General features: G+C 43.3%; 1 protein-coding gene across 1 annotated transcript; it reads left to right on the top strand.

Moving 5' to 3' along the window:
- Positions 1-750: 750 nt before the first annotated feature.
- LOC141993229 (uncharacterized) lies at positions 751-19137 on the top strand. The gene is made up of 3 exons (XM_074962656.1): positions 751-1414; positions 1994-2285; positions 19014-19137. The coding sequence occupies exons 1-3, from the start codon at positions 832-834 to the stop codon at positions 19135-19137; spliced, it is 999 nt and encodes a 332-aa protein (XP_074818757.1). The 5' UTR covers positions 751-831.
- The last annotated feature ends 517 nt before the right edge of the window (positions 19138-19654 follow it).

Here is a 19654-nt window from a genome sequence, read left to right as displayed (position 1 = left end):
ACAAATTTGAAAGGATCTTCTTCCCTTATTGGTCCTTTTGGTCAGATGCCAACCAGGTTATTTGAGCTTCTTAACCCCTTACAGGTAAAGGAGGGATTTTATGCTACCCTTACCTGTATGTTTATGACAACCCCCATGAATATGGATAACAGGTTAGAAATAGAACTTGGTCTGAAGTTAAATGGTCAGAGAGAGAGAGAGAGAGAGAGAGTGTGTGTGTGTGTGTTAGAAGCTTGACATCACTAAAAATCCTCCTCTGTTTTTCAAAATTCCATGCCATCCTGAAAGAAATTTACAGAGTTCAGTCATTTATATGAACCAAGCTGTTGAATGCGTGTTGCTTCCCTAGGAGCCAGGCTTTAATTTGAGGAGGCTAGGTTTGTTTATAAATTTGAATTGTGTATTTTTAAATACCTGTTAAAGCACCTTGGGGAAGGCTCTCTTTAAAAATAAATGCAATTAAAGTGAATACATAGCCCTGGTCTACACTAGGACTTTAGGTCGAATTTAGCAGCATTAAATCGATGTAAACCTGCACCCGTCCACACGATGAAGCCCTTTATTTCGACTTAAAGGGCTCTTAAAATCGATTTCCTTACTCCACCCCTGACAAGCGGATTAGCGCTTAAATCGGCCTTGCCGGGTCGAATTTGGGGTACTGTGGACACAATTCGACGGTATTGGCCTCCGGGAGCTATCCCAGAGTGCTCCATTTTGACCGCTCTGGACAGCACTCTCAACTCAGGTGCACTGGCCAGGTAGACAGGAAAAGAACCGCGAACTTTTGAATCTCATTTCCTGTTTGGCCAGCGTGGCAAGCTGCAGGTGACCATGCAGAGCTCATCAGCAGAGGTGACCATGATGGAGTCTCAGAATCGCAAAAGAGCTCCAGCATGGACCGAACGGGAGGTACGGGATCTGATCGCTGTATGGGGAGAGGAATCCGTGCTATCAGAACTCCGTTCCAGTTTTCGAAATGCCAAAACCTTTGTCAAGATCTCCCAGGGCATGAAGGACAGAGGCCATAACAGGGACCCGAAGCAGTGCCGCGTGAAACTGAAGGAGCTGAGGCAAGCCTACCAGAAAACCAGAGAGGCGAACGGCCGCTCCGGGTCAGAGCCCCAAACATGCCGCTTCTATGATGAGCTGCATGCCATTTTAGGGGGTTCAGCCACCACTACCCCAGCCGTGTTGTTTGACTCCTTCAATGGAGATGGAGGCAATACGGAAGCAGGTTTTGGGGACGAAGAAGATGATGATGATGACGAGGTTGTAGATAGCTCACAGCAAGCAAGCGGAGAAACCGGTTTTCCCGACAGCCAGGAACTGTTTCTCACCCTGGACCTGGAGCCAGTACCCCCTGAACCCACCCAAGGCTGCCTCCTGGACCCAGCAGGCGGAGAAGGGACCTCCGGTGAGTGTACCTTTTAAAATACTATACATGGTTTAAAAGCAAGCATGTGAAAGGATTACTCTGCCCTGGCATTCGCGGCTCTCCTGGATATACTCCCAAAGCCTTTGCAAAAGGTTTCTGGGGAGGGCAGACTTATTGCGTCCTTCATGGTAGGACACTATACCACTCCAGGCCAGTAACACGTACTCGGGAATCATTGTACAACAAAGCATTGCAGTGTATGTTTGCTGGCGTTCAAGCAACATCCGTTCATGTGTTATCCTCAGGAGAGTGAGATATAATCCATGGTCACCTGGTTGAAATAGGGTGCTTTTCTTCAGGGGACACTCAGAGGAGCCCATTCCTGCTGGGCTGTTTGCCTGCGGCTGAACAGAAATGTTCCCCGCTGTTAGCCACAGGGAGGGGGGAGGGTTGAGGGGGTAGCCACGCGGTGGGGGGAGGCAAAATGCGACCTTGTAACGAAAGCACATGTGCTATGTATGTAATGTTAACAGCAAGGTTTACCCGGAAAGAGTGTAGCCAGTGTTTTATAAAATGTGTCTTTTTAAATACCGCTGTCCCTTTTCTTTTCTCCACCAGCTGCATGTGTTTCAATGATCACAGGATCTTCTCCTTCCCAGAGGCTAGTGAAGATTAGAAAGAAAAAAAAACGCACTCGAGATGAAATGTTCTCCGAGCTCATGCTGTCCTCCCACACTGACAGAGCACAGACGAATGCGTGGAGGCAAATAATGTCAGACTGCAGGAAAGCACAAAATGACCAGGAGGAGAGGTGGCGGGCTGAAGAGAGTAAGTGGCGGGCTGAAGAGAGTAAGTGGCGGGCTGAAGAGAGGGCTGAAGCTCGAATGTGGCGACAGCGTGATGAGAGGAGGCAGGATTCAATGCTGAGGCTGCTGGAGGACCAAACCAGTATGCTCCAGTGTATGGTTGAGCTGCAGCAAAGGCAGCTGGAGCACAGACTGCCACTACAGCCCCTGTGTAACCAACCGCCCTCCTCCCCAAGTTCCATAGCCTCCACACCCAGACGCCCAAGAACGCGGTGGGGGGGCCACCGGCCAACCAGCCACTCCGCCACAGAGGATTGCCCCAAAAAAAGAAGGCTGTCATTCAATAAATTTTAAAGTTGTAAACTTTCAAAGTGCTGTGTGGCATTTTCCTTCCCTCCTCCACCACCCCTCCTGGGCTACCTTGGTAGTCATCCCCCTATTTGTGTGATGAATGAATAAAGAATGCATGAATGTGAAGCAACAATGACTTTATTGCCTCTGCAAGAGGTGATCAAAGGGAGGAGGGGAGGGTGGTTAGCTTACAAGGAAGTAGAGTGAACCAAGGGGCGGGGGGTTTCATCAAGGAGAAACAAACAGAACTTTCACACCGTAGCCTGGCCAGTCATGAAACTGGTTTTCAAAGCCTCTCTGATGTGTACCGCACCCTCCTGTGCTCTTCTAACCGCCCTGGTGTCTGGCTGCGCATAACCAGCAGCCAGGCAATTTGCCTCAACCTCCCACCCCGCCATAAACGTCTCCCCCTTACTCTCACAGATATTGTGGAGCACACAGCAAGCAGTAATAACAGTGGGAATATTGGTTTCGCTGAGGTCTAAGCGAGTCAGTAAACTGCGCCAGCGCGCCTTTAAACGTCCAAATGCACATTCTACCACCATTCTGCACTTGCTCAGCCTGTAGTTGAACAGCTCCTGACTGCTGTCCAGGCTGCCTGTGTACGGCTTCATGAGCCATGGCATTAAGGGGTAGGCTGGGTCCCCAAGGATACATATAGGCATTTCAACATCACCAACAGTTATTTTCTGGTCTGGGAATAAAGTCCCTTCTTGAAGCTTTTGAAACAGACCAGAGTTCCTGAAGATGCGAGCGTCATGTACCTTTCCCGGCCATCCCACGTTGATGTTGGTGAAACGTCCCTTGTGATCCACCAGAGCTTGCAGCACTATTGAAAAGTACCCCTTGCGGTTTATGTACTCGCCGGCTTGGTGCTCCGGTGCCAAGATAGGGATATGGGTTCCGTCTATGGCCCCACCACAGTTAGGGAATCCCATTGCAGCAAAGCCATCCACTATGACCTGCACATTTCCCAAGGTCACTACCCTTGATATCAGCAGATCTTTGATTGCGTGGGCTACTTGCATCACAGCAGCCCCCACAGTAGAATTGCCCACTCCAAATTGATTCCCAACTGACCGGTAGCTGTCTGGCGTTGCAAGCTTCCACAGGGCTATCGCCACTCGTTTCTCAACTGTGAGGGCTGCTCTCATCTTGGTATTCATGCGCTTCAGGGCAGGGGAAAGCAAGTCACAAAGTTCCATGAAAGTGCCCTTACGCATGCGAAAGTTTCGCAGCCACTGGGAATCGTCCCAGACCTGCAACACTATGCGGTCCCACCAGTCTGTGCTTGTTTCCCGAGCCCAGAATCGGCGTTCCACAGCATGAACCTGCCCCATTAGCACCATTATGCATGCATTGGCAGGGCCCATGCTTTCAGAGAAATCTGTGTCCATGTCCTGATCACTCACGTGACCGCGCTGACGTCGCCTCCTCGCCCAGTAGCGCTTTGCCAGGTTCTGGTGCTGCATATACTGCTGGATAATGCGTGTGGTGTTTAATGTGCTCCTAATTGCCAAAGTGAGCTGAGCGGACTCCATGCTTGCCTTGGTATGGCGTCCGCACAGAAAAAAGGCGTGGAATGATTGTCTGCCGTTGCTCTGACGGAGGGAGGGGCGACTGACGACACGGCTTACAGGGTTGGCTTCAGGAGGCTAAAATCCACAAAGGGGGTGGCTTTACATCAAGGAGTAGTTCAGGCAGGACTTCACGGAGGGTTCCAATAAGAAATGGTGCACCTAAGTTATTGTTCTTATTGGAACAAGGAGGTTAGCCTGGCCTCTGATTGATACATGGCTAGATCTACCTCGCAGCACCTTCTCTGTGAGTGACTGCAGTGTGACCTAGAGGAATGAGTCCCCTAGATAGGGCAGGAGGCAAATGAGTACAAAACAAATCTGGTCTATTTCTTGTTTTGATCCACTCCATCTATCTTTTACATCTTTGGCTGGCAGCAGACGGTGCAGAAGGACATATTGCCTGCCTGCTCACCATAAGACGGTTCAATAGGACTGACTGCCGGACTAAAAAAAATGACCTGGTCAAGTCACTAAAAATTTAGTCCCTGCGCCCATGTCTGCCCAGGCGCTCCTGATCACACAGGCGACCAGGAGCACCTCGGACATGACGAGGACGGCTACCAGTCGTATTGTACCGTTTGCTGCCACAAGGCAATGGGTTGCTGCTACTGTGTAGCAATGCCGTGCCGCGTCTGCCAGCACCCAGGAGACATACGGTGACGGTTACCTGAGCGGGCTCCATGCTTGCGGTGGTATGGCGTCCGCACAGGTAACTCAGGAAAAAAGGCGCGAAACAATTGTCTGCCCTTGCTTTCACGGAGGGAGGGAGGGAAGGGGGGGACTGACGATATGTACCCAGAACCACCCGCGACAATGTTTCAGCCCCATCAGGCATTGGGATCTCAACCCAGAATTCCAATGGGCAGCGGAGACTGCGGGAACTGTGGGATAGCTACCCACAGTGCAACACTCCAGAAGTCGACTCTAGCCTCGGTACTGTGGAAGCACTCCGCCGAGTTAATGCACTTAATGCACTTCTGTGGGGACACTCACACTCGAATATATAAAACCGATTTCTAAAAAACCGACTTCTATAAATTCGACCTTATTCCGTAGTGTAGACATACCCATAGTTTAGCATTCACGGTCAGCTATCGAGCCATCTGCAAGAACAAGCAGATACTGGAATGTCAAAGCAGGCTTGTGAAAGAGTGAACTCCCTCCTAGAGTACCTCCTCATGGTTGGGCATGGCATAACTACTCTCTCCTACCTAGTGCCCCTCCCCCTCACAAACGGTTGTTCCGGTCCTGCAGCTGCTCATCTGTTCTTGTGACTCAGCCCTCTGGCCAGGTCATGTTTAAGTCCACTCCTTCCAGGGTAACAAAGGCCAGGAGAAAACAGCCCAAAATCCTCACAAAAGGTCTTTGGGCCACATGGTCCTCACACCCTTCTCTCAGAGCTTCCAGTTGTTCCTGGTGGCTTGTAGGGGAATCCAGGCCAACCCTCTACTCCTGGGTTCCACTCCAGGGACATGAAGACAGACCAGTCAGTGTTCCCTGCACCAAATTCCTTGCTGCCACCTGGATGTCTTCCTATCCAGACTTTCTCGGGTCTTCTCCTCTAGAATGATCCTTCTTTCATGGCCAGGGTCCTCCCCTGGAATCCCCTAACAGATTTCCAAATCATAAACCACCTCCCCCCTCCTTGGACTTGACCTTACTTCCCTCTCAACCTTCCTCTTCTCTGCTCCACAACTGAATGTCTGCCAGGGGACCCTCCCTGAGGTCCATTTCCTCCCTATGTCAGAGCTTCCCACCAGAGCCTGCTCTACTCCAGGGGCTACTGTGTCTCTCCAAGCCACACTTCTCCAGTCAGGCAAGGATCCCAGGGCTTACTGTCCCCCTTGGGCTTCTTCCTTGATGACCCTCCCGGTTTCCCTATTCTGTAATCCCAGAGAGTGTCTGCAGATTCCCTCTCCCTGAGAGGCTAGGAGAGTTTTTTTAATGTTATGCAACCTTCCCGATACTCTCACTAAGGATATACTATGAGGAGTTTAAAGTGTCTAAATTCTTCATAAAGGACCTGTTCTTTCCTGGGAACAGTGCCTGCATTTCCGTATCAGGTGATCAACTGTTTCTTTCACCTCACCTGTGTAACATAACCCAGCTTTGTGCCTATTCAGGAAATATAAATCATTGTTCAAACCACAATGATCACTTAGTATAAATAGGAGTACTTCACTGATCTTTTCATAACTTTGGAGTAGCGCATTATCCTCCATTTTGGGGCATACTTCAAAGACTTTTCTTCCTCTATTCTCCTTGGTCCATAATTCTTGCCCTTCCTTTTTTAATCCTTTCTAACTGAACTTTTAAATTCCTGCTTATTCAAAGGAGTCTTTATATCATTTTCTCAATTTTTAAAGCATTTTTAGCTTCCTCATCCACCATTTCATTGCCAGGTATCCTAACATGTGTCCATGCTAGTAATATGTTCACACCTGAGCATATTAACTCTGTAGTCAAAAACAATATTTCATTCATTAAATCATGCCTGCCTTCTGAGATACCCCTTTTTATTGCCAGTATACCTGCTAATGAATCCAAAAATATAACTGCTGCAGTAGGATGTACATCCCTTATCCAATTTAATGCTAACATTAGTCCCGCCAATTCAGCTGTCATAATGGCTACAAAATTAGATATTTTTTTAGATTTCTTAACTCCAATCTCAGGGATTCAAAATGCTGCTCCCACTCTACATGGTTTTTCCATCTTTAGACCCATCGTGTATATTTGGCTATGATGACTCCAGTTACCATATACAAACTCATAACCTTTATCTACCATACAGGATGACTTTTCTTTAATATATAATTCTAAATCTACACCTGGAAAAACATTGTTCCGGGGTAATTTACTGCCCCATAACTATAAATTGTCACATCTTCTAGCACTTCCTTTTCACTTAACTCTTTTGCCCCCATTTTAACTATAAGATCACAAAGAAGTTTATTTTGTCGGGCTATGTTTCATCAACTTAATTCCCAGCCTTCCTCATACATTTCTCCAGTATTCTTAGCTGTACTCTTTGCCTTCCATTTGATATCTTGGGCTAAAGTTAACATTTTCATTCTTAAATGGATAGGCATTCCTGCAGTAGCTACTCACCTTACACACAGTGGCATTGTAAGAAATGCACCCCACCCAGGCAATTTGTAATGACTGAGTTTGAACTGACTAATTGTTGAAACTCCACTAGGCACACAGAACTAAAGTCTTGCCACCTAGAATCTTATTAACACTTTATATAGCATCATCAGCACTTTCTTCTCAGCTCCCCGCAATTAATCCTAGCAATGCTTTGAAGTATAGCCCCTTTCCTCTCTGGGCTTCCTCTGTTTATAGTTCTCTTAACCCTCTCCAGTTGAGCTTCATCCTCATTTAAGCCTGGCTCACCCTCCAGCTGCAGCCTGACATGTTAACTAGCCTCTCAGGCCCACATTAACCCTTTCAGAGCCTTTGTGTGGGGTACATGCTCCATCACAAAGGTGAATGAATACTACAACTGTGGGAAGTTTATGAACAGTAGCAATGGGTGGGATCTAAACTCAATACTTTTACATGGGATTTATACTTTGGCCAGGGTGATGATTTTTCATCAGTAAGTACCAGTTCAAATCCAGTCAAAGTCAATGAAAAGGGTTCCTCTGACTTCAATAGCAGTTGGACCGGCCCTGAGGACAGGAGAGATAAGAAGGATTTATATGAACATGTAGAGGGTGATTTGATCAATTCATCCTAAATGAAGGGGTTATTGACAGCAAAAGAAATTACTAACACTGTTTTGACATTCATGGGCTTCTTGGAAGGACCCTGGAAGGCCAGTCACCAGGACATGGCCTATAGCACAGCCTACATCTCATGGGCGTTGTGAGACTGCATTGGTTAATGTTTGCAAAGTGCTATGAGGACAAAACGCTCCCGGTAAGTGTTCAGGGTGATTTTGTGACAGTGAAAAGGAAAAGGTGCAGTGCTCAGTGGAGACAGAGTCCCTGCATAGCTGAAGTGTGAGGGGGTTGGTGTGAGGGCTGGAAATGAGGAAACAGATGGAGGGAAGATGTCACATGGCGAGAGGCTTGTTCACATAACACAGCTTAACAGGAAAGGCTGGGGGTTTTATCATTATAAGAAGAGACAGATGACTGTTCATCTCAGTGCCGTCTGACCATTGCAACTCAATGCAAGTCATCTCCCTAGTTAAAGCTAAGAATTATTTTCATAACATTTCTAGGAGTCTGATGATTTTACAAGAAATCTGTATTGTGCTCACGGAACCACTTCGAGCCGAGCTCTGACAATATTATACAATCCTAGGGACTAAAGATAAAGCACTGTAAAAGTTTTAATATTGAAAAGGTCTCTGGTCTAATCTCCATATGAATGACATTTAATATGAATGGCAATTGGACTCAGAGTTCATGATGTTTTTCATCTTGTACAGATGGGTCTATCCTTTATCATTGCCTGGTGTTTAATACAATAAAATTATAAAGTTAAATACAATCAGTTTTTCATTTATCTCATTTGATTTTTATACGACGCATTTTTATAATGTTGGTGTTATTGTTATGCTGCCTTATGTAATGTTTATTTGATTTCTGTAGCAGTTTTTTATCGCTGACATTTGCACTTCTTTGAGAGCAGTCATAAATATTATTTGACTGAACTGTCTGTGCTTTGTGCTAATCATAAGACAGCTGAACAAAGTTGCAGTGGAATGTGGAAGTTCAGAGGACAGCACTGCTAAAAACAACTCACAGGAAAAATACAAGGACTTGATTTAAAAAAAATTCTCTGTATACAAAAGGAAATGGGTTTACACAGTGGAAATTAGGACTATGGTTTTGGAAAAGGTTATTACTTCAATGAGAAGCAGTGTGATCCAGCAGGTAGGGCACTGGGCTAGGAATCAGGCAAACCTGGGTTTTAGTCCCAGCTGTTGTGTGAACTTGAGTAGATCACTTCACCTATTTCCCCTCCATCCCTTTGTGTGCCTTGCCTAAAAGGAAAAACAAATCAGTTTAATCTAATGTAGAACACAAATACTAAAATGCCTTAAACATAATTATGGTGGCAGCATTAAGGTTTTTTGGGTGCCCTTCCTGTGCATTTTTATATCTGAACATATTTGGATTTCTTTTAAGTTTAACCTAATGCTGAATCCTGGGTTTATGATAAGCATTTTGGGAATAATTAAAATTTCAGTGTAATGTATTTCATCCTAAATTACTGATGTATACTCTCGACCTTAACCCCATCATGCCTGGACTATTCATAAAAGCAAACAAATTCCATATGCAATTCCAACCTTCACTCAGAAGGAGAAAGGCAAAATCCCTACTCTGCCAAAGCTGACTGCCCACAATTCAAGTTTATTTACTTTTTTTAATATTAATTTGCAGCACAAAACGATCAGTATTGGTCTGAAGTAAATATTTCATAAAAGGCAAGAAAGCATCAGGGAGATCTGCTTAGTACAACACCATTTTGCAAGCAGCTGAACTGAATGACAGGGATAGCCACTCTGATACGGAAGGCTTCTCATCACTTTTCTGTTTCCTTAATATTATCCTTTTAACATAAATCAGAGCCTTCTTAGGCTTTGTTAACGATGGTGCTGTCCTGTATAGACAAAATATCAGATTGCCAGTCACAGTCTATCAAATACACAAAATCTTCTTTGTTACTACTGATATTGTCCTACAATATTTGTGGGTAATTTCGCATTCATAAAACATATGAAAAGCCTAGAGCATCCAACTTTTTTTGTCACCATCTTATGTCTTTGTGCCTCAGCTTTATGGAATGTATTTAAAAGCTACTCCTACCCATTTTGAGGTTGCTTGTGAAATTTCTTTTCCTTTTCTAACTCATTTTACCAAAAAGGAATTATTCTTTTGTGTCCCAAGAATGGAACCAGCTGTGTGTTTGTTCAATCTCCTCTACTATTACAGCAGCTTTTAGCCTTAGTATGATGTAATACATTGTCTTCATAAATTAAAGAGCTTAGAAGTAACTGGAGGACTGTTGCATCAAATTTGTCTTGAACTGATCAGGTTTGTATTAAAAAAAAGCTAAGCTTGAATTTTTAGAGCTTCAGAGATTCCCAGGCCAGAAGGGACTATAGTGATCACCTAGTCTGACCTCTATAACACAGGCCAAAGAACTTCCCCAAAATAATTCCTAGAGCACAGCTTTAAGAAAAATGTCTAGTCTTCATTTAAAAGTGGTCAGTGATGGAGAATCGAACATGACCCTTGTTCAATTTTTCCCATGGCTAATTACTCACCATTAAAAATTTACACCTTATTTTCAGTCTGAATTTGTCTAGCTTCAACTTCCAGCCATTGGACTGTGTTATACCCTCTGCTGCTAGATTGAAGAGCCCATGATTAAATATTTGTTCCCCATGTAGATGCTTGTAGTCCATGACCAAATCACCCTTTAACCTTCTGTCTGTTAAACTAACTAGATCAAGCTCCTTGAGTCTAACATTTTAAGGCATTTTTTCTAACCCTTTAATCATGCTCACGGCTCTTCACTGAAACCTCTCCAACATATGCACATCCTTCTTGAACTGTGGACATCAAAACCAGACACAGGATTCCTACACGGGTCAATACCAGCGCCAAATATAGAGGTAAACTACCTCACTACTCCCACTCAAGAGTCCCCCATTTATTCATCCCAGGATCACATTAGCTTCTTTGGCCACAGCAGTATTCTGGGAGTTCATATTCAGCTGATTATCCACCACAAACCCCAAACCTTTTTCAGTCAATGCTTCCCAAATTAGAGTCCTATATCCTGTAAGTATGGCCTATAGTCTTTGTTCCTAGATGTATACTTTTACAGTTAGCTATGTTAAAAATGCAGATTGGTTGTTTGCACCCAGTTTATCAAGTGATCCCGATTGCTCTGAACCACTGACTTTTCTTCATGAGTTATCACGCCCCCCAAATTTTTGTCATTGGCAAACTTCATCAGTGATGATTTTATGTTTTCTTCCAGATCATTGATATGGTTTTGATGCACCTTGGTCTGTGAACTCTTCACATGCTGCTTATTGACCACTTCCTGCTCCACACTCAGAGCAAACACCCTCAGTGTGCCCACAGCTGTACCCTCTTTACTGATTTCTTTTCATTTCACTTACATTTTTAGTTGTATGAATTAGAGGCTCCAGGTGTCTAGATGCTTTTTCATCTAACTTTTTGGTTGGGCATAGTTGGTTGCAGGATTTTTTAAATCACTTTTTGGGTAGCGGATTCAAAAAGCTGACAACTGCTGCTCTAGACATGTTGCCCCCAATACTACACAGCTGATCTTCCTTGTGGCCAGAGGTCATGTGGGCTCCTCAGTAGAGGGAGCTTGTTCAGCCCACGGTTCCAACTGGTAGGGAGTTTGTGGTGACGCTCATGTCACCAGCACCGGTCTTGGGAGCAGCTCCTCCACAGCTGTGAACTGGTTTGGAGGGGTCTTCTCGATACCCAAAGAGCATTGGCCATGGTTTCCCAGAATCCAAAGCCCTGGGGACTGGGGCAAACTGTAAATAACCTGTGGTGTTTAGGAAAACTTTCCCCTCTCAGTGACCAGCGTTCAGCTCTAGTGGTTAGTTTGCACAGGTTTGTATTTTCAAGATTATCTTTGCAAGGAAAAGGACTAGAAACCTCCTTTGTCTTAGAAATGAAAGCTGAGGTTCTAGGCCTCCCAATTTAGTAGGGGGACACACTGTTGGGTTCTGAGGCTTTGCAAAGGCCAGTTCTGCTCAGGAATTTCTGTCATAATTAGCTTTATATCCTTTGTCCCTAACCTTTTCCTGGTTCTGTCTGAATGCCTGTCTGCTATTCATGGATAAATAACAGTTCTCTACAGCTGAACTTGCTAATGGAAAAGGCCTACTTTATTGTCCTGGACAGCGTTAGTTAAGCTGACTCAACAATTTCCACTGTTTGATCAGTTTCTTTAATATAGAGTAAGTCTACTCATCTGTTAAATCTTCTGAGCCCTTTTGATCTATAACCTGAGTTCTGACTTATATGTGCATTCTACCACTAATGCACCTTCCTTCTCTCCCACTAATACCACCTTAATTATGCTTTTGGAATGTTGCTATCACCTTGAGCCATGCCTTTGTTAAAGCTAGACTAGATTCCTATTGAAGACAGCTGGGCAGACATCTATATGTTTTACTGACCTATAGCTGGCTGAAAGTAGATGGTAGGGAAAGGGAGGTTGCTGAACCACACAGGAACATCAGTGCTTTTGTGATTTAAAAAAATTAATTAATTAACACTTTATTCTTCCCTGAAATGACATGATTATGAACCCTAATAATAGAGCCCTAGCCTGGGACTCAGGAAACCTGGAGTTTATTCCCAGTTGTGCCACTGGTCTGCTAGGGAATTTACTTCACATCTCTGATTCTGATGTCCTTTGGAAAGTGCTTTGCTAGCTGCAGGTGAAAAGTGCTATACAAGAACTGAGTGCTATTTTGATTGACTTTATGCTACTGAATGAAAACCAGAAATAAAAACTTACTGGAAACAATAATGAAACTGCCCAGACTAGTTTCATTGCCTAAGCTGAATGAAATACAAAAAGTGAACAAAGAGCAGGAAGGCCATGGTTGAACAAAGCATTTGAGCATGTGTTAAAAGTTAAGTGCTTTGCTAGATTGGGGCCTAAATTAGATTTTACATAGCCCATCTAGGCAATGTACACTCACTGTACTTATTCTGTTGGTGTGAGGTATGACCCTTATTACTAGTTTCCATTGCTGCGTGGCATTGGTCTGTGCTCTGAAATGCCATTTCCCGGCACATTGAATAGATTACTTTCTTTAGCCAATTTGAATTCAGAAATATTTAAAACAGGGCACTGCCGATAGATGCTATTTCCTTGCTGTCAACAGCTTTGAAATTATAAAGTGTCCGGAGACATTAGCCATTAGAACAGGAGCATTGTATAAATAGACCTGCTGTTGTAAGGCAGAAAGGGATGAAATGATCAACTATAACATCCCTTAATGTTGTTCTATGACATTTTAAATGTGAATAAACATTTGATTTCTGTTTGTTACTTTTTGTTTGATTTCTTCTACGGGAAATCCCCTCAGAGCAGGTTGGACAAATAGAAAAGGAAATGAAAATGGAAAGAGAGAACATTTCTTCATAAAGGTTATTGACAAACCCCAACTGTTATTCCCATCTTCATATGATCATGCAGACGTGGAACTGAAATGAAATGCTTCACATTACTCCAAGTCTCATTTCATGGCCAGAGAATATCTGCAGGATAGAAAAAAATAGAAAAAAGGAAAAACGGTGCAACACAGAGAGCAAAAGCAAAAGCCATCTTAAAGACTCACAGGGCTAGAGTCTGTTCTGTGCCTCCTGAGAGAGGTAGCACAGGAAAGGGAAGGGTGGGGCATACACCGTCTATGCGCCACCTGGATTTTGGGTTGCAGCAGGGGCCAAAATGGCTCCTGGTGTAAGGCAGAGCAGCCCTGGGATCTGCTTTATCTTATGGCAGATTTGCCTGGGCTGCCTATGGGATGGTCTACAGCCCAGAACCCCTATAAGATGGTCATAATGCACAATGCCCCCTTTCATCCCTGATCCACACACAACTCTGCTTCCAGCATGCCTCTTATGCTGAGAGTCTACAGAGCGGGGAAACAGCTTACGTCAGCCTCATACTGCTCTTTCACTGGAGTAGTGTACCAGAGTTTGGATGGGGACAGAAACTGGCTCATGTACATTGTAGCAAGTTATCTGGCCCATGCACACTGTAGCAAGTCATTAGGCAAGAACAAAGAGCTAGTAACTCACTGTTCCAACAGTCTTGGAATTTACAAGACGTATTGCAGTGCACATTAACATTTTTGGAGAACAATGAGAAAGGAACTACTCAGTCACATGTTGCAAAAGTCAATGGTACCAAAACTGTTCTCTGTATGGGACTACTCACAGGCTTAAAATTAAACACATGCATAAATCTTAGGAGTTAAGATTTCAGCTATACAACTGAGCAGCCTGATCTATTCCCTGCCGTAGGCCCTGATCCATACAGGCACAGCCATGCAGTTGGACTCCTGCACCTACATGGAACTCTTTCAAATGAGGGCACAGTCACCAACTTCTAGCAAAGCTCCTTATGCTTCAGGGCCTAAGTTATATTCTGACTGATGGGGGTTGGGAAAAAACTTACCCCATGGGCATATTAGTCCATAGTTGTCCATGATAGAGTTTCTTGCACATTCCTCTGATGAAGCTGATTTTGGCCACTGTCAGAGATGGGATAATGTACTAGATGAGCCATTGGTCTGATATGGTATGGAAATTCCCATGTGCTGAGAGAACAGAGAATCAAAATCCGCTGAAATCCCAGCCTCCCAAACAGCTCTGCACATCACGTTTGTTAAGTAGATGCAGAGCCCATCCAGCTCATCAGGCCAGAGCATCCTCAAGACCACAGCCTGAAATGAAAATAACATACATCAGGACAAGAGGTCAGTGTGCTCCTTCATGCAACTTGGCCTGATGGTTTGGCCGCTGCCCATCCCCCCCCCCCCTTCCTTTCTCCCCCTCCCCACAGAGTGTTAAAGGAACATTATGGTTGCAAAGTCAATCATCACCACATTTACGGTTGCCCGTGCAACCTTGAGCCCCACAGCTCTGTTGCACATATGTATTATGATACTGTCTTTAATTACATAATTACATACTATATTTTCTCAGGACCCCATCCTCATTCAGTGCACAGAATGGATGGTGCTCACTTAGTAAGAAGCTATTCAGTCTTTTGTTTTCCCCTCACTGTTCAATGTGTGGCCCCCCAGACCTTATTTACTACACTAAACCTGCTCAGAAGACAGAATTATTAATTTCTTCATGGGCTTTTCTATAGTACTCAGCAGTAAACTGAATGCAGCACCAATGTCATTTAATTTATCTTGAACATCCCTGTGAGACGAGGGGGATGTTATTATACCCATTATGCAGATGAGGAACTGAGGCGCAGAGAGATTAAAGTCAAAAGTATCCACTAATTTTGGGTGCCAACTTTGAGACACCTAAGACCTGTTTTTGTTGTAGTTGTGAGAGCTCAGGACTTCTGCAAATCAGATCCCTGGTCTCAAGGTGGGCACTCAGAAAATGAGGAACATACACTTATGGGCCAATTTTGACCAATAATATGAGCAGTTTGGTTTAAGTGACTGGCCAGCATCACATGAGAACTCTGTGGCAGAGACAGGGGTGGAATCCATTTCTCCAGGGTGACATTCAACTGCCTTAACCATGAAACCATCCTTTCTCTTCCTGCAATCCCCTGCCTCATTCACTACACGCCTCCCAACTTCTGCAACAAATGAGCCAAGGATCCTACAGACCACAGCCTCTTTCACTACACAGGTCCCGCCCTGGGCACTGAACGAAGCGGAGTCCTGTCATAAATATAAAGGAAAGGGTAAACCCCTTTAAAATCCCTCCTGGCCAGAGGAAAATTCCTCTCACCTGTAAAGGGTTAAGAAGCTAAAGGTAACCTCGCTGGCACCTGACCAAAATGACCAATGAGGAGACAAGATACTTTCAAAAGCTGGGAGGAGGGAGAGAAACAAAGGGTCTGTATGTCTGTCTATATGCTGTTTCTGCCGGGGATAGACCAGGAATGGAGTCTTAGAACTTTTAGTAAGTAATCTAGCTAGGTATGTGTTAGATTATGATTTCTTTAAATGGCTGAGAAAAGAATTGTGCTGAATAGAATAACTATTTCTGTCTGTGTATCTTTTTTGTAACTTAAGTTTTTGCCTAGAGGGATTCTCTATGTTTTGAATCTAATTACCCTGTAAGGTATCTACTCTCCTGATTTTACAGAGGGGATTTCTTTACTTCTATTTACTCCTATTTCTATTAAAAGTCTTCTTGTAAGAAAACTGAATGCTTTTTCATTGTTCTCAGATCCAAGGGTTTGGGTCTGTGGTCACCTATGCAAATTGGTGAGGCTTTTTATCCAACATTTCCCAGGAAAGGGGGGGGGGTGCAAGTGTTGGGAGGATTGTTCATTGTTCTTAAGATCCAAGGGTCTGGGTCTGTAGTCACCTAGGCAAATTGGTGAGGCTTTTTACCAAACCTTGTCCAGGAAGTGGGGTGCAAGGTTTTGGGAAGTATTTTGGGGGGAAAGACGTTTCCAAACAGCTCTTCCCCAGTAACCAGTATTTGTTTGGTGGTGGTAGCGGCCAATCCAAGGACAAAGGGTGGAATATTTTGTACCTTGGGGAACTTTTTGACCTAAGCTGGTAAAGATAAGCGTAGGAGGTTTTCATGCAGGTCCCCACATCTGTACCCTAGCGTTCAGAGTGGGGGAGGAACCTTGACAAGTCCTATGGAAAAAAATAGTATGTGATAATGTAATTCAAAATAGTATCATTATACATATGCACAAGGAGGCCACAGACGACAAGGTTGCACAGGCAAGCCTTAATTCTGTTATTTCCTAAATTTGGACTCCTTGACTTTTCAAACTTAATAATGTTCTTTTATCATTTTTTGTATGTAATTCCCTAGGTTTTTAAAAAAAGGAAACTGAAAATGCAGAATTCTATCATGTGGCATCATATTAGCACCCATGTGGTTCATTAGCAACGTTAGAACCTTTAGATCCACAATACAGATCTCTGTGAATTGAACTAAAGGAGCAACTGATAGAAGTAGTAGATTGTCATCCTCTATGTACTCTAGTGGACACAAACTTTTCTGCTCATTCTACCAAGTTTAACCCCTTATGCCCTATCATCTCAAACCTGTCCCGCCCCCAATCCCACTCCTGTCTCATCCCCATCACTGGCTCCTCATCCCAATCCCATTCTCCTCAATTAGCCAGTCCCAGTCTCCACTCCTCTGGTTTCTCATCCACTCCCAGTCTCCTTATCCAGCTATTTCTAGTGTCTTTAGCACAATCACCCTAGCTGCTTGGCCAGACATTTCCGGTGCCTCCCTCCTCCAGCACCAACAGTTCCTTATCTGGACTTTCTTTATCCTCTGAAGGCTAGTTCAGTGCTAGAGCTTCTCACAGCAAAGGATGCCAGACTTTTTTAAGGTGGGCAAAACAAATTATCTTTCTCTAGTCTTGTTTTCAGAAATGGCTCAACCATTTGGGCAGAAATTTTACAAAATAAATAATAAGCCTGAGACAAACAACTGACATGTAGAATTTCAGCTCATATGGGTAAAGTCTGGCAAAGTTACATTACATATAAATAAAACTCCCACCTCTCTAAATCCTCTACATCTTTGAGCCAGTTTGTAGGGTTTTAGCTGTGTGAATCTCATTAAAGTAACTGAGAGCAGCACTGCTAAATCCTTGTGCAACCCTTTGAAAAATGATCCCTGTGTTTGCAAGATAACAGTTCTGTTTGACCTGTATTTTATACCAATTCATTGAAAGAGAGTACAGCATTTAATTGGTGACATCTTATTTACCACAAAACTGCCTCTGTGCTCATCACCTCAAATTTCCTTTAAAGTCACCATGTAATTATCTGGAAAAAAAATTCCTGTTAAATTAAGAGTTTTGTTTAAAAAAATAAACCTGAAATTGAAATAAAAATATCACCCGCATTACTGCAAATCAAGAATTAAAGGTTAATATTCACTTAGCTCTCACAAGCAGAGTTTGGAAGTTTTTTATACACAGAACAGTTCTGAAATAAAAATAATTTAAAGACCTGTTATATTATGTATTGAAATCAACCAAACTATAAATTCCAATCAGTAATTACTTTGAGATAATATAATAAAGCAAGTGAAGTTTTGAATCCATCACGAAGCAAATTACTTTTAGACCAATGGCACAGGAAACAATGATGTTGTTTTACTAACAAATAGATGCAAAAAAATTCTGTACAAGAAAGTTACCCATATTAATAAATGAACTAAAAAAATAAGGCCCAGTCCTTCACTGACATAAATGGGCATAGTGCAAGTAAATCCAGTGGTCTATGCCAGTTTATGCTAGTTGAAGATCCTGCCCCGAGAAGCTGATTGAAGAGGTTAAAAGTATATCTGTGCAGGAAATGGTTTCCTGGCCCAGGAAAATTTTGTGTATCCCAAATCAGGCCAAAAAAGTAAAAAGCTCAATTTTTTTCCAATTAAATGTATGAAAAAAACATTAACTGGGGTCAATTGAAATTTTCCTTTCCATTACTTTAAAAGGTTTTGTTTCAGTGTTGACCGTTTTTATTTGTTTTCTATTATAATTAGCTTCAATTTTTACACACGACATTGTTTTGAACCAGAAAACAGGAAATTTTCATTTAGAAAATGCCAAAGTGGAATGTTTTCACAATTATGACATTTTCAGGACTTTTTATCCAAAAAATGTGTTGAAACCGACCCTTTCCCGCAAAAAGGTTTTGTTTCAGTGAATCGTCATTTCCAACAACAAAAATTTCATCAAAAATGTCCCAACCAACTCTGGTTAGAAGGCTCACAGCTGTAATCAAACTGAACTAAGTTCTCTTCCTCCATTGCAGCAGCCTTCAAGTCATCTCAAGATAAGCTGTTCAATGTGCAATCAGCTGATGAATTTGGACTTTCACCAACTGGAAGTCCTGTTGAATGTTTGTGTATGTGTTACAGACAAGCCTGATCATATCCAGCCAGACTGGAAATCAATTTACCCAGTCCTTTGGTGGAGGAAGCTTGAGGAGACTGAGTTTCTTGCACTGCTTGAAGATTTCATTTTTTAAGTTCTTCTCTAGCTGACTGGTATTCTACTGTATTGGTCTTTCTTGGTTGGAGTCCATTTTGCAGTAGCCTGTGTGGCCCATCTCCATTTACACTTTGCACATGGGAGGCTGCTTTAACTCATTTCTCCTTTCCCCATCATTACTAGAGCACAGCAACTGAAAAACAATCAGGGTTCTGGGGAGAAGATGAGAGAGAGAACAAACCACGTGACAGACTTTGGTCATGTCACTTATAATGCCATGCTGGAAGGAGCTCAGACGCAATGGTGATGAGGGTGGGGTAAGAACCTATAAAAAAATGAATAGACTAGAAAAAGCTAAATATTACCTATACAAAAGACTCACATATGCATGTGTATGTACATACACAAAGAAATTCACCAACACTCCTGGAGATTATTCATGATAAAAATGTTTGATCACAGTGTGTATGAGCCGCTTCAATAATTAAGACAAAACAGTAACATTGTCCAAAAATGGAGACCGAATTAATTCTACTTTCCATTATTCTTCACTCTCCAACAGAACAAATAAAACACACACCCCACAATGAAAAGAACAGAAATGAAAGGCATGTCCACACTTCGAGCTGTGATTCTCAGCTCCTATGCTAGCGCTGATCAAGCTAGAGTGCTAAAAATAGAATGTAGCAGTGATGGCATGAGCAGCAGGAGGGGCTAGCCACCCTCAGTATGACAGGAGGCATTAGCTGCCCTGAATATGTACCCATCAGAAACAGTAGGCACATACTCGGGACAGCTAGCCTCTCCCACCTCTTGCACTGCTG

Source organism: Natator depressus, chromosome 9 (assembly GCF_965152275.1).
Source record: "Natator depressus isolate rNatDep1 chromosome 9, rNatDep2.hap1, whole genome shotgun sequence".
In the NCBI taxonomy this organism is placed as follows: domain Eukaryota; kingdom Metazoa; phylum Chordata; order Testudines; family Cheloniidae; genus Natator; species Natator depressus.
Note: the sequence above shows the minus strand (reverse complement) of the source record. Positions and strands in the feature narration are given on the sequence as shown.

Excerpts from the sequence above, each read along its gene's own strand:
- LOC141993229 (XM_074962656.1), top strand. The coding sequence starts at position 832 with ATGCAGAGCTCATCAGCAGAGGTGACCATGATGGAGTCTCAGAATCGC. Across the intron at positions 1,415-1,993 it reads AGGCGGAGAAGGGACCTCCG|CTGCATGTGTTTCAATGATC; the intron begins GTGAGTGTACCT and ends TTTCTCCACCAG. Across the intron at positions 2,286-19,013 it reads CGACAGCGTGATGAGAGGAG|AGCACAGCAACTGAAAAACA; the intron begins GCAGGATTCAAT and ends CATCATTACTAG.